This window comes from Pezoporus flaviventris, unplaced genomic scaffold (genome assembly GCF_033815535.1).
Source record: "Pezoporus flaviventris isolate CSIRO_AGI_PZ_B2104156 unplaced genomic scaffold, CSIRO_AGI_Pfla_v1 ptg000015l, whole genome shotgun sequence".
NCBI lineage: Eukaryota > Metazoa > Chordata > Aves > Psittaciformes > Psittacidae > Pezoporus > Pezoporus flaviventris.
This window is the reverse complement of record NW_026892563.1, coordinates 13,349,789-13,363,246: the sequence shown is the minus strand read 5'-3', so window position 1 is coordinate 13,363,246 and position 13,458 is coordinate 13,349,789. Positions and strand designations below refer to the sequence as shown.

The following is a 13,458-nucleotide window of genomic DNA, read 5'->3' as shown; positions in this document are numbered from 1 at the left end:
TGATTTTTATCAGAGTTTTAAATCTACATTAATTCTATTTTAAATCCTAATTCCTAATCTACTATATTAATGTGTTTCTTGCCACTCAGTTACAGTGAACAAAATATTATGTCATAATCTTCTTGGCTTGCGATTGTTCTCTTTATTTAAGTATACCTGGTTTACTGCTTTATTTGCCTCTAGGCTGTGTGGTTAAACCAAAATAAAAACAAAAACCCAAACCCAAGCTTCCATCATGTTTTTCTGTAGCTAGTGGTATTATTTGCATTCTCTTCCAAGGCTTGTCTGTTTCTTACATAAATGACTGTACATTACATGAGGTAGATCTTTCTTTTCAGTGGTATACACAAAAGTGAAAGTACTTATTCATGTATTTTAATTTTTATTCTAGGCACCCACTATTTCCCCTGTTAGCACTATTATTTGAAAAATGTGAACAATCTACACAAGGCTCAGAAGGCACAACTTCTGCTAGTTTTGATGTAGATATTGAAAATTTTGTAAGGAAGCAGGAGAAAGAAGGAAAACCTTTTTTCTGTGAAGATCCAGAAACTGATAATTTGGTAAGTATAAACTGTTTATTTCTGAAACAATGATCACATTTGCCTCTTCTTCCTAACATCTGGTCTCAACTGATACTTATTGTTTCTCCTCAAATTTTTTTTTCCTATAGGAGATTCTTCTTTCTGCTAATGCTGAGAAACATTTATTTTGTTTTTTTTTTTTTTTAGGTTGTTCTGACCTCTTTTTTTCCCCCTTTATCCATAAACTTACGCTGGGCCCTTCACAGTAGCTTCCCATTCTAAACTGGTTGAGGTCAGTGTATTAGAGACAAAAAGAAACACATGCTTGCTGTAGCCAGGTTGACTCTACAAATCAATTTTAAGAGTGTCAGGTATATAGACAAACTGATAAAACATGGACTAGATAAATGAGCAGTGAGATGGACTGAAAACTGGGTGAACTGCTGGGCTCAAAGGATTGTGGTCAGCAGCGTGAAGAGTAGTTTGAAGGCTAGTCATAAGTAGTGTACTTCAGGGGCTGATACGGAGCCAATACTGTTTAACATCTTCATTAATGACTTGGATGATAGGACAGAGGGTACCTTTGGCAACTTTACATATGTTGCAAAACTTGTCAGAGTGATGACTATGCCATCATTCAGAGGTACCGTCGTAGTTTAAGCCCAGCCGGTAACCCAGAACCATGCAGCCAGTCTCTCACTCCCCCACTTCTTTCCCCCGCTCCCAGAAGGATGGAGAGGAGAATTGGAAAGAATGTAACTCCCATGGGCTGAGATAAGAACAGTCCAGTAACTAAGGTATAACACAAACTACTACTGCTATCACCAATAATAATAATGATAAGGGAAATAACAAGGGAAGAGAATACAACCGCTCACCACCCGCTGACTGATACCCAGTCCCTACCTGAGCAGTGATCTGGGCCTTCTGGGTAAGTCCCCCCAGTTTATATACTGGGCATGACGTGCTGTGGTATGGAATAGCTCTTTGGTTAGTTTGGTTCAGGTGTCCTGTCTCTGCTTCCTCTCAACTTCCCCTTCTCCCTGGCAGAGCATGAGACTGAGAAAGTCCTTGGTCAGAGTAAACATTACTTAGCAACAACTAAAAACATCGGTGTTATCAACGTTGTTCCCAGGCTGAAAGTCAAAAACACAGCACTGCACCAGCTACTAAAAAGGAGAAAAATGACTGCTATGGCTGAGCCCAGGACAGGTACTTTGTTTCTTTTGGAGAAATGGACAAACAGGAATCTTACGGAGTTCAACAAAGAGAAATATCAAGTCTTGTACTAGGCAGGAGTAACCCCATGCACTAGTACACTTTGGGGGCCATCCAGCTGGAAAGCAGTTTCACAGAAAGGACCTCACAGTCTTGGGGGACGCCAAGCCAAATATGAGACAGCAGTGCATCCTTCTGGCAATGAAATTCAGCATACTTGGGCTGTGTCAGCAAGAGTTGTCAGCAGGTCAAGAACCATGATCCTTTCTGTCCGCTTTGCACTAGCGGAGTGCTGGGCTCCCCACTACTGTATACACGATACACATACTGGAATGAGTCCAGCAAAGGACAAAAAGACAATTAGGGGACTAGAGCATCTTCCATGAAGGAAGACAGGCTCAGCAAGCCAGGACTGTTTAGCCTGCAGTAGCAAGGATTTGGGGAGATAGCAATGTATCCAAATACATAATGAAGAAATAAAGAAAACAGACTGTGTGACTCTTCTCAGTGGCACCCAGTGAAAGGGCAAGAGGAAATGGGCGTAAATCAAAATACAGGAAGCTTCATTAAAACATAAAAACCACTTTTACTGTAAGGGTGATTGAATACTGGAGCAGGTTGTCCAGAGAGTTTGTGGAATCTCCATCCTTGGAGCCAGTCAAAAGACAACTGGATGTGGCCCTGAGCCACATCCTTGACCATGCTTTAGGTAACGGGGGTGGATTAAACAGTCTCAGAGCTATTTTGTGGTTTCTGTGAGCCTTCAGAGATTGGTTTCCCAGTGCTTCTGGTTGTACACAAGAATTGCCTCAAGTTTGCTTTGGTTGTAGGTGGGTTTGCTTTGGTTGTAGATGGGTCTGCTGTGTTCAAATAGTCGTTCCGGCCGGTTGACCTGTTTGTGACTTTAGCAGTGACAAAGTCTCTTGGTTTATGTATTATTCACCTTTGGGCTGCATGGACCTGACTGATTTTACTCAAGACGATGAGGAAGTATTTGTTTATGTCTTGTATTCCATGGCTGCTGAGGCCAGTACTATCTTAAACTGGAAACACATTGTAAAATCAAAAATCTTTGGCATTGAACTCCTGTCCTGTAGTCATATTGTTAGCTATGACTTTCTATTACTAGATACCAAATGAAACTTGAGTGCAACTTCTCCTCTGCCTGTCCTGAAAGCTCAGGACTCTGAACAGCTGACGCTCAGACAGGCTGTTCATTTTGTCAGAGGCAATAGGAAGAAGATCAGAAGAGTTTCTGTCAAGTTGTGGAATAGCTAGTATGGTTTTCAGCTTGAAATACTGGTGCTTGTGCAGAGAAGGCTGTAGCTGGGCAGTTTTTTCTGCCATGTGTCACACAAATGTATGTATTTTTTTATATATATTTCAAATTTCCTTATAGTAAAGAGGGATTGTAATATTGTTCACTTTTGTCATATCTTCTGTTCTTGCTGTTCCTCCTTTTTCATCTCCAATATAAGTCAACCATCCCTTTGAAAGGAGAAGGTAGTACAGACTGCTAATTGGAATGAGCCAGAAGGGTGGAGCAGGTAGGCCTGACAACCAGTTCCTTTCCACCTGTGCTCTAATCTGACCCCAGCAGAGTTAAATAAGGTGTAAATGCTTGCTTCATAGCAGTCATTCAGCTTGGAGCTAAACTAAGGTGAATTGAACATTATAGTACTATAAAGAGCCAAATTCAAGTCCTGTCCAAAATGAGTTGCAGGCTTGTGTACAATAAGGCAATTGGCCACTAATTCAGTTGTTTTGGGTTTTTTCCTTGTTTTGGAAATGGCATATAGAATTCAACTACACTGTTCTTGTGATTGATCTTAAACTAATGGCTCAAAAATAGCAGAATATCATTTCAGGCTCCATACTGCCTATAGACTAATTGACTAGACAACACCCTTCACTAGAAATTGTGAAGGGTCACAGCTACTGTCTGTAGGGCCACTTACAGTCCTGGCAATGTTTGACATTGCAACCTCACTTGAAATGCATTGAATATTCCAAAGGAATAGTTTAATTTTCATACAGAGAATGACCTAATGTTAATCTGGATGGCACAGGCATTAGATCAGTTTGACTAGAAAGAACATTCATTAAGAGCAGTGTATGGGTTTTTTTCTAACTTGAGTAGCTCTTAGTAAGCTGCAGTCTATATTACCTTCTACTTTGGTATTATGGTTTCCATTCTAAATTAATTGGTGGTTTCCTGCATTTGTAGTATAAAGGAGTTTGTCATGGGGAAATAGAAGTAACGTTCACCTGAAACTTAATTTTAAGGATATCCAGGTATTGCTGAGTTTGGCCTGTAGACAAAGTTTCAATCCTTTTTTGTTATCTAGATGGAGGGGTTCCATTCTTTCTAGTTAACCACTCCAACAGTGTCAGTTTGTCACCTTGAAACAGCGTGGCAAAGAGTAATAGTCAACACAGAAAAAGCCTTTTACCTTTGTTCTGACTTTGTCAAGCACATTGTCAAAATAGGTGTTTGAAGTGAAATGAAAGAAAGCATTTCTATAAATAATGACGGCTTCTGGATTGGGGTAGAACTTTGATATTAGGTTGCTGCATATTTAGAAGACTTAAGAATTTCTCAGAAGAGATTTGAAGAATTTGGAAAAATGTTGAAAAAATGGCACTTTCTTACGGAAGATTTTTTCACCTGAGACAAATTTTAAAGGTACTCTGAAACCACCTGGATGAAGCATATTTTTATTTTATTTATTGCTATGTTCCTGTTGTTTATGTACATTTATATAATGGAATTGGCAGTGTTTGTGTTCAAAACCTGCAGCACTGAAAACCCCATAAAATTGAGTTATGACATCCCTGAAATGTGGCATTTCAGTTACTGTCTCTTCCTTTGTCTGAGAGGTGTATAATACCTCTTTTCCTTCCTAGGAAGAGCATATTGAAGGAAAATGCAAAGTTCAGTTCTAGATCTGTTCAAAGAAAACTGAGAAGCTTCAGTGCTAGCTCCTGGACAGATTTTATCAGCTTGCTCTGAGATGCATGCAGTCTTGACATTCTAGGTATGTCTTTACTTTTAATGCAGACTCATTTTCCAGTCAGAAGAGGTAGTTGTCTTTGGACTGAAACTCTCCCAGCAGTTTCAGTCCATCCCTAGTAAAAACACAAAGAAAGTGACTTTTCTGTGGTAGTTATATGTTTGCACTTCAAGAATTGATGGTTACAAACAGAACTTTGAAACTTTTCCCTTCCAGCTTCACTGACTTCTAGCCACACAGGTTGGACTGTGCAGGGGTGTAAAAGAGAGAGGTACAAGTTACGCTTTTGTGCAGTAAATATTTAGTGCTTATAGATATGCATGGCATAGCATGTAATTGGAGCCAGAATTTTCCTCTGTTTTGGAATGTCTTCTGTAGGTTTCTTCTGGCTTTCATCAGTTTAGTTCTCTTTTCTGATTCTTGGTCGCTCATGCTGTTTATGTCTCCATTGATCTTCTCTGAACTTGATAGTGTTGATGGGCTGTAAGAAGTGCTGCAGATCTCCCCTTTTCAAATTCTAGTCCCTGTGGGAAGGAAAGTGAAAGCTGAAGGTTTCTACAGAAAACCTTCATGTCCTCATGTTGCAGATCTTTAAGGCTTTTTTTTTTACCAGACTGGAAATATACTTTCTTTCCCTGAGCTTTTACTACTTCCATATCTTTTTGGATTGTTACTTTGCATCCAGCTTAGTCCTTATGTCAAGCAGCAGTACCAGAAGAGATATGTTTGCTGATAAGAACCAGAACTTGGTTCTTAATATGCTTCTTTCTGGAAGCATGCTCAGCTGTAGTCCCATAACATGGAGTATCATCTGTTGAAGCTCCTTACCTTTTGACATCTTTATCTCATTTTCACAGGTAAAACAGATCTTGGAATGAACCAATGAACCAACTTCTCTTTGCTCTCCATTAGTATCCGTTTGTGCTTAAGACTTAACATGGACAGGTTCCTCCATGTTCATGAAGTTGTTCAGCATGAGTGTTTGCAGATAACTTTTAGAGCTTTCACAAATTACATTATGTCTTAAGGCATTCAGTATTTAACCACTTCTTTATTGCTTACTCTTAACCTAGCCACTGCAGAAACACCACAATGTCTCAGAATAGTTCCTGCCTCTTGTAGAGCTTCTGTTCAGAAACTGTTTCCATATATGGGTGGCTTTTTAAATTTCCCCACATTCATAGGACCATAGCATGATTTCAGGTTGGATTATGAGCTCGAGCTGTGTTCCAGCCTCCTGCACAAGGTAGGGCCAGCTGTGAAGTCAGAGCAGGTATCTTAAGGCTTTATCAAGTCAAGAAGCATTACAAAACAAGGGGGCATTAAATATACTCTCACTTTCCTATTTGAACAGGACACTACCTTCTTTTGAAGACACCCGAGTTTTTTGATTCATTTGGGATAAGGAATTTTGGTTCAGTACCTTCTTCTCAAAGACTATCCTGTTGAATTTTCAGTTGTGTCAGGAAAAGTGTTAGTAGTGGTGAAGTCAGCTGATGTCGTATGGATATTCTTCACTGAACAAGCTATGCTTTTACATTTCTGAAAAGTGTTCTTACTATTGTAATGTGCACAGCTGTCTCATAAACCTCTAATCGTACCTTTGCTAGCAATGTTTGGGTCCTAGTTGGGGTCTTAAAACATAGGAGAGAGGTTATCAAATCAAAACAAATGAAAACAAAATAGCCCCCCTCCGAGAGTTCACATTCTTCCCTTGAATACCTAAATTGCCCCAGAAGGATTTGCTCAGGAATGTAGGGTAGTTGTGAATGTACATATTTTAACTGGGTTTTTTGGTGGTTTGTTTCTTGGGTGTTTTTTGTTTTGTTTTGTTTTTTTTTCAAATAAGAAGAGTCATTTGAGCGAGAAGATTAGTTGTCAGTATATGAAGATTTTTCCATATATGTTGTCCCCATCTGTATTTGCTATATGCTTGTGTTGTGTGCCCTGAAATTTGTAAAAAATGGTGGGTATATGTTTTGGATAAATGAAGGTGATCTGGGGATTATGACCATAGTGTGTTCTATGCCCTATAAATCATGTGCTTGAGGCACTGAAAAGACAGGATGCAGGCACAATCTAAGGCATTTTTAGGGCTAAAGATGTCTCCAAAATTAATACATGATAAATTTATCACTGCTGTAGATAGCAGTTTTAGCAAGAACTGGAAGTTTTTCTGTAATCTTTTTCCCTGCTAAGTAGTTTACCGTTACCTTTATTTAAATAGAACAGTTCCAACAATTGCCATATATCTTATGGTTACTTCTGTCTTTGTGCATTTCTGTGGAAATTATGCTCCAGGTTTATTTCTGCAGCTGGCAAGGCTGAATCAGTTGTGTTATAAAAATTCATTGTTCTGTTGTAGATTTGTTCATGATTGTTGTAGATTTTTAAGGTTAGAAATTTAAGAACATAGGAATGAAGTATTACTGCTGCTGTGATCTGTCTGGAAACATTTATTTGTATTACCTTCGTTCAGCAAGGATGATTTTATCAGGAGTTCTTGCTTTTTTGGTTTGGATTATTATTTCAAGGAAAACTGACCTTTGCCAACAAATTTACGGTTTGGTCCACCCATGCTGCAAGAGCAGGAGCCATATGGCCACAATTAGCATAGCTGTAAATGAGTAAATAAGTCCTGGTGACAGGCATGGCATATTTACAAAGTTTTGTTTGCCTTCCTAACCACAGTAGCGCAGCTTCCTGTAAGAGCAGTGTGACTGTGTGTGGCTCTGCAGAAACGTGGGTACTGTTACTAATTCTTGGTTTATGGTCAGTTTTGACTTTCATTCAGTTTTCACTTCAAGTACCAACCATCAATCGGAAACTAAATCTAAGCTGAAGAAAGGACTTTTATTTTTCCCCTGAACGAATGCTGATAAATAAATAGTATAAATGTGGATTCTGGTTTAAGACGGGAGAAAAAAAACCTCCTGCCTGAGTAAAACTAATCACTGATATGGTCAAATACTATGTGCCCAAAGGCACCTTTTTTTGTTACCTCAGTTGAAGCTGAATGTTAAGGCATTCACTAATGTATGTGCTCTTTGTTGGTCTGCCATACATGAAAAATTTTATAATTTAAGCTTTTTTGTCTTTGAAACGCAGGTAAAATATCTTTAAACATAGATGTCTTTTTTGTTTTGTTTTAAAACCTAGTTAAATTTGCAGAGCTTAACTCGGTTATGTTTAAGGTACTTAAACACAGTTTAAGCAGTCATCACTGCTGAGGCCTGTTCTAGAAGGCGTACCTTAGTGCTAGGCCATTGCACTTAATATTTAGAAGACTTCTGGTGTCATAGGTAATCAATGGTAGGACAAGGGGTAATGGGTACAAACTGGAACACAAGAGGTTCCACTTAAACTTGAGAAGAAACTTCTTCTCAGTGAGGGTGATGGAACACTGGAACAGGCTGCCCAGGGAGGTTGTGGAGTCTCCTTCCCTGGAGACATTCAAAACTCGCCTGGACACATTCCTGTGTAACACTATCTAGGTGTTCCTGCTCCGGCAGGGGGATTGGACTAGATGATCTTTTGAGGTCCCTTCCAATCTCTAGCATACTGTGATACTGTGATACTCTGTGACAGGTTGTATGAGTTACCAGATACTAATTTGGATCAACTGCCTCAAGTCTACAGCTGAGATTTTTCTGCAGCTGTGCTTATAAAGATATTTTTTTCTTTTTACTCCTGAGAAAGAAGAGGATAAGAATTCTTTCCCTTTTTTTATCACTTTTTTGGTTTTTTGACTCTTGTTCAGCCCCAAAGATGCTATACTAGCCCCCCAGCTTTTGTTTACCATGGTAGTGTTATTGGGTGTACAGTTAACTGCAGCTGTTTAGTACAGGGGGCTCCAGAAATCGAGCCCTTTTGTGCCAAAAGCTGCCACAGAATATGGGGAGCCGTGACTGCCAAGGCAGGTGAGCGGCCTGAGGCTTTGGGGGTGGGATGGCTAGGAAGAGGGAATGGCTCTGCCTCCATCCTCCAGGCAGCCCAGTGCCTTCGTCCCTCCTTCCCTGTTTATCTGGAGCAGCTCTGTGGAGAAGAACTTGGGGATGTTGGTTGATGAGAAACTTAACATGAGCTGGCTTCAGTGTGCACTTGCAGCCCAGTAAGCCAGCTGTATCCTGGGCCGCATCAAGAGGAGCGTAACCAGCAGGGCGAAGAAGGTGATCCTGCCCCTCTATTCTGTTCTTGTGAGACCTCACCTGGAGTATTGTGTGCAGTTCTGGTCTCCTCAACATAAAAAGGACATGGAACTGTTGGGACAAGTCCAGAGAAGGGCCATGAGGATGATCAAAGGGACTGGAGCACCTCCTGTATGAAGACAGGCTGAGGAAGTTGGGGCTGTTCAGCCTGGAGAAGAGAAGGCTGCGTGGAGACCTCCTAGCAGCCTTCCAGTATCTGAAGGGGGCTTATAAGGATTCTGGGGAAGGGCTCTTCATTAGGGACTGTAGTGACAGGACAAAGGATAACAGGTTCAGACTTAAACAGGGGAAGTTTAGATTGGGTATAAGGAAGAAATTCTTTACTGTGAGGGTGGTGAGGCACTGGAATGGGTTGCCCAAAGAAGTTGTGAATGCTCCATCCCTGGCAGTGTTCAAGGCCAGGCTGGACAAAGCCTTGGCTGACATGGTTTAGTGTGAGGTGTCCCTGCCCATTGGGGGAGGGGGGAGGGGGGGTTGGAACTAGATGATCTTTTAAGATCCTTTCCAACCGTAACTGTTCTATGATTCTATGATTTTAGCATACAGTTGTCTCCACTGGGTGAATGCAGTACTACTGGAGTCCCTTCTGTTGGAAAAAATGGCAAAAAGATCTGTCACAATGAAAGCTAAAGCCATCATGATGGAGAAGGCAGCACACCAAGATGTTTGTTTGCCTTGATCTTCAGGTGCTTTGAACAAAGGCATCTTCAGCTCCCAGTTGCCTTCTTTAGTAAGAACTGTACTAAATGGATTGCTTAGTAAGCTATCATTTCTTGTCATTGGATTTAGTGCTCTGGCCAGGTAAATGACCCTTCACATAGGGCGAATTTTTCCAAATAATGCTAAAAGCAAGCTCTGCACTGTGTTTCAAAATTAAACTCTGCTCAGTTTCATAAAACTGAAGGATATTTTTCTTTGAGGTCTAGCATAGCAAGTAAACGTTGGGGATAGCATGCTGTATAAAAAATAATTACTTTGCCAATGTATTATGTACATATTTGAATGTCCTCAATTTCCTGCTGCTTCATGAAAATTTAGACCATCTGGATTTGATTTTAGCTGCTGATCTTCTGTCGTGACCCTTACAATCACCTAAGCTATTTTTATGCAGTATTAGCTATCCAAGCTTACAAGTATTTTTCTCACAGAAGCATCATAAGTATTCTCATCATGTGCATATCTCCTGTACTTCGATTTTTGTTTAAACATGGATCGTTACTGGGTTTAGTGCTTTGTATTTAATGGTTTGTATTTCAGAAAGAGTCTCCTTTCTTACAAGATTTTACCCCAGAGTTGCTAATCTTTGATATACAATTGCAGGAGAACTTCAGAGCTCTAGGACTGAAGAACTGTTTGATTACTTCAGGCTTTCTGGACAATGTGACAAACTTTGGGACCTTTTCTATTCTAACTTTATAGAAAAATAAAAGCTATTGTGTTTTTATTATAGGTCAGATGGTAGGCCTTTTACCCTCCCTTACAGTCTGTGTGACAAATTTATGCTGTTACAGAAGGGGTCTTTGCAGTGTATCTCAAATTCTTCTGTACACTTTTGTTTTTCTTGGGTCAGGGTGTAATGTGGAACTGAACCTGATACTTCTGATATGAGGCTCAAGACGATTGTTACTTACCAAGCCTGTTTCAGCCATGCTTTCCAAATAGTATGTGTGGATGGGATTACTTGCCTTTACTTTCAGTCTTTACTTCAGAGCTGTATGATGAGGATAAAGATCACATGGGCTCCGTGTACACCTTAACTGTGGTCTGTCTGCCTAATGAGTCACATGTGACAAAGGTTACATTGTTGTTGTGTTTTGTTTCCTCTTTATGGTGGTTTACTTATGCAGCGGAAATATACAGGTTTTGTATGTAAACATGATCCTCTCACATTTCAGGAGCATAATGGTCACAGCTAGAGAATCCTAGTCAGCACTTAGCAATTAGTAATACTGCTTTAATTGGATAGTCTTTGTTACTGGAAAGTAGTATCTGCTTAAATCCAGATTAAATAGTCTTTTAAATAACAGTTGAGGTTTTTTTCTATTTTTTTTTTTTCCCAATTCCCTCCATAGATGGTAAAAGCAATCCAGGTTCTACGTATCCATCTGCTTGAGCTAGAAAAGGTTAATGAACTCTGCAAGGATTTCTGTAGTCGTTACATTGCCTGCCTGAAGACAAAAATGAACAGTGAAACTCTATTAAGTGGAGAGCCTGGAAGTCCTTATTCACCTGTGCAATCTCAGGTATGCTTCAAATAGTTATGTATTTTTGCTCAGATTTCCTTAGGAAGTTATAACTACGCTTTTGTTGCTTTAGTTTGCAAACAGAGTTTCTGCTGTTTCTTTGGCTTTCTTAAAATTGGTTATTAGGAGTAGAAAGAGCTGTAATTTTTTTTGTGCTCCCTTGTGTGCCATTGCCTGATGGACAAATTTATTGAAATGTGCCAAAGCATGGAGTCATTTTTTTTTTTAGTCTGTCTTCCTTTTATGATTCCTTTTATGTCAGTTCAGCAAATGGAAATACTCAGAATAGCCTGGATTTTCTATTTTGTTGGGAAAAGGCTAGGAAACAGGATAAACGAAGAAGAAAAAAATTCCTTGTTAAGAAGGTCTCCTTAGTCTGGTCTGCTCCATGAAAATATTGAAGTGACTGATACTTTTTATACACCATTTGTATTCTGGAACAAATAGACAATGTCTGATGGGTTGTGGTTGCAATATTTGAAATACATCATTGCATATCACCTGGGGTAGCTGTGCAGTTATGAACAGTACCTATTTTTATACATGTGAAGCCCAGTTTATGTGTTACTGACATTACCTAAATGTCATAACCAATTGCATCTTTTGTAGTAAGTTGACAACAGTTAATTAACAGCAGATACTACATTATGGTTGATGCTTCTGCTGTTGGATGCTAGAAAGTAAGTCTTGTCATCAGAGTGCCTGCTACGTATCTAGTCTTAAGGGATGGCCCTTCTCTGACTTGCCAATGTGTTCGATGCTGTGTATTCTGAAAAGCCTCAGTGACGTAATCTTCACTGTCTGGACTCCTTAAGTCTGGAAGTGTGGAAAGGAGAGTCTAAAATCAGACAAAAGCAACTTATTTTAAAAGATGCTTTTTGTATATGTGTTACAGCCTTCTGTAGAGACAGGAGAAACTGAATTTACCATTTGGTAAAAATAGAGATTATTCCATATTAAAAGAATAATAAAGAAAGTCCTTGGTCAGAGTAAACATCACTGAGCAAGAACTGAAAGCATCGGTGTTACCAGCATTGTTCCCAGGCTGAAAGTCAAAAACATGGCACTGTACCAGCTACTAAGAAGGAGAAAAATGACTGCTACTGCTGAACCCAGGACAGTGTAACAGTTTGCATAGTCATGGTTGAGTAAGAACTATGCTGAGCAGAATAAAATATATTTGGCAACTTGAATACTTAATACATTATTTTGGAATTGAAGGAATTAAGGTAATAATCAAAATTCTAAAGCTTTGACGCTTCTAATAAGACCACTGAGGGTTCATCTCATGTGTCCCCTTTCCCTTGCACGTTTAGAAACTGTTTCTCTTAGTATCTGTATAGCTAAAATCATTTCTCTCCTAAAATTTCCCCAAGCTAGTTTTATGTCTTTTCTAACAGTTGCTTTCTTGAGGGTTTGCAAAGGTAATGGTTGGTGATAATGAAAAAGTTAATGTACGTAATGATGAACCTCTACTGAAAGTCTTCTTATCTTTGAAGTTAATCCTGTGATTAAACTCCAAATGTATTTTTAGAGCCAAAATTACACAAGCATGCTTTATCTCCCTAAAAAAAAAAAAAAGTGCAAGCAACTAATTGTTTTATTTTTCTAGCAAATTCCAAGTGCCATTGCAGGCACACTCAGTCCCCAAGGGATTATGGTGCCAGCATCAGCGTTGCAGCAGGGAAATGTAACTATGGCAACAGTAGCAGGTATGACACAGTAACAAAAAACTGGCGCCTTGCTCTTAATTTTGTTTCTTTTATAGTTGTTACAAAAAGCACACAAATACTTTAAAAAGGTTTTTTAACTTCAATACCTGAAAAGTTGTTACAATACGGTTAAATGCCTTAATGTTTCTGAACACTTGTTTAATTTATATGTGTACTAACTATGCATATGTGGGTGGAGTTTACATATATATATATATATATATTAAGTGATCTTTCTGTGCATCACTAGTTTTGTTAAAAGGCATTTCCTTCTTCAAAAAAAAAAAATAATGGCATTCTGTTTGACAAAAACATGCATTACCTAAAATACTGAACTTGTTAGCTCTCTCATGGTCTGTGGAATTTGGAACCCCACCTACAAGTCTGTGAAATCCTGGATGTCCAAGTTGTTTTGCTGTTGTGTGGAAACGACATTTGAACCGAAATGTTTTATCTAAGCTTAGAAGCAAGATAAAAGAGAAAAACAGAGAAAAACCTTGACTACAAAGGCAACAAAGCAGTGCAGTCTTCTCCTGCAG

General features: G+C 39.2%; 1 protein-coding gene across 2 annotated transcripts in view; it reads left to right on the top strand.

The window, feature by feature from the left end:
* PKNOX1 (PBX/knotted 1 homeobox 1) overlaps positions 1-13,458 on the top strand; it is a 41,120-nt gene that overhangs the window by 19,493 nt on the left and 8,169 nt on the right. For both annotated transcript variants that reach the window (XM_061453490.1, XM_061453491.1), the window contains 3 exons: positions 392-563; positions 11,037-11,207; positions 12,820-12,919. In XM_061453490.1, the coding sequence (XP_061309474.1) occupies positions 392-563; positions 11,037-11,207; positions 12,820-12,919 (443 nt within the window). The remainder of the gene's footprint in view (positions 1-391; positions 564-11,036; positions 11,208-12,819; positions 12,920-13,458) is intronic.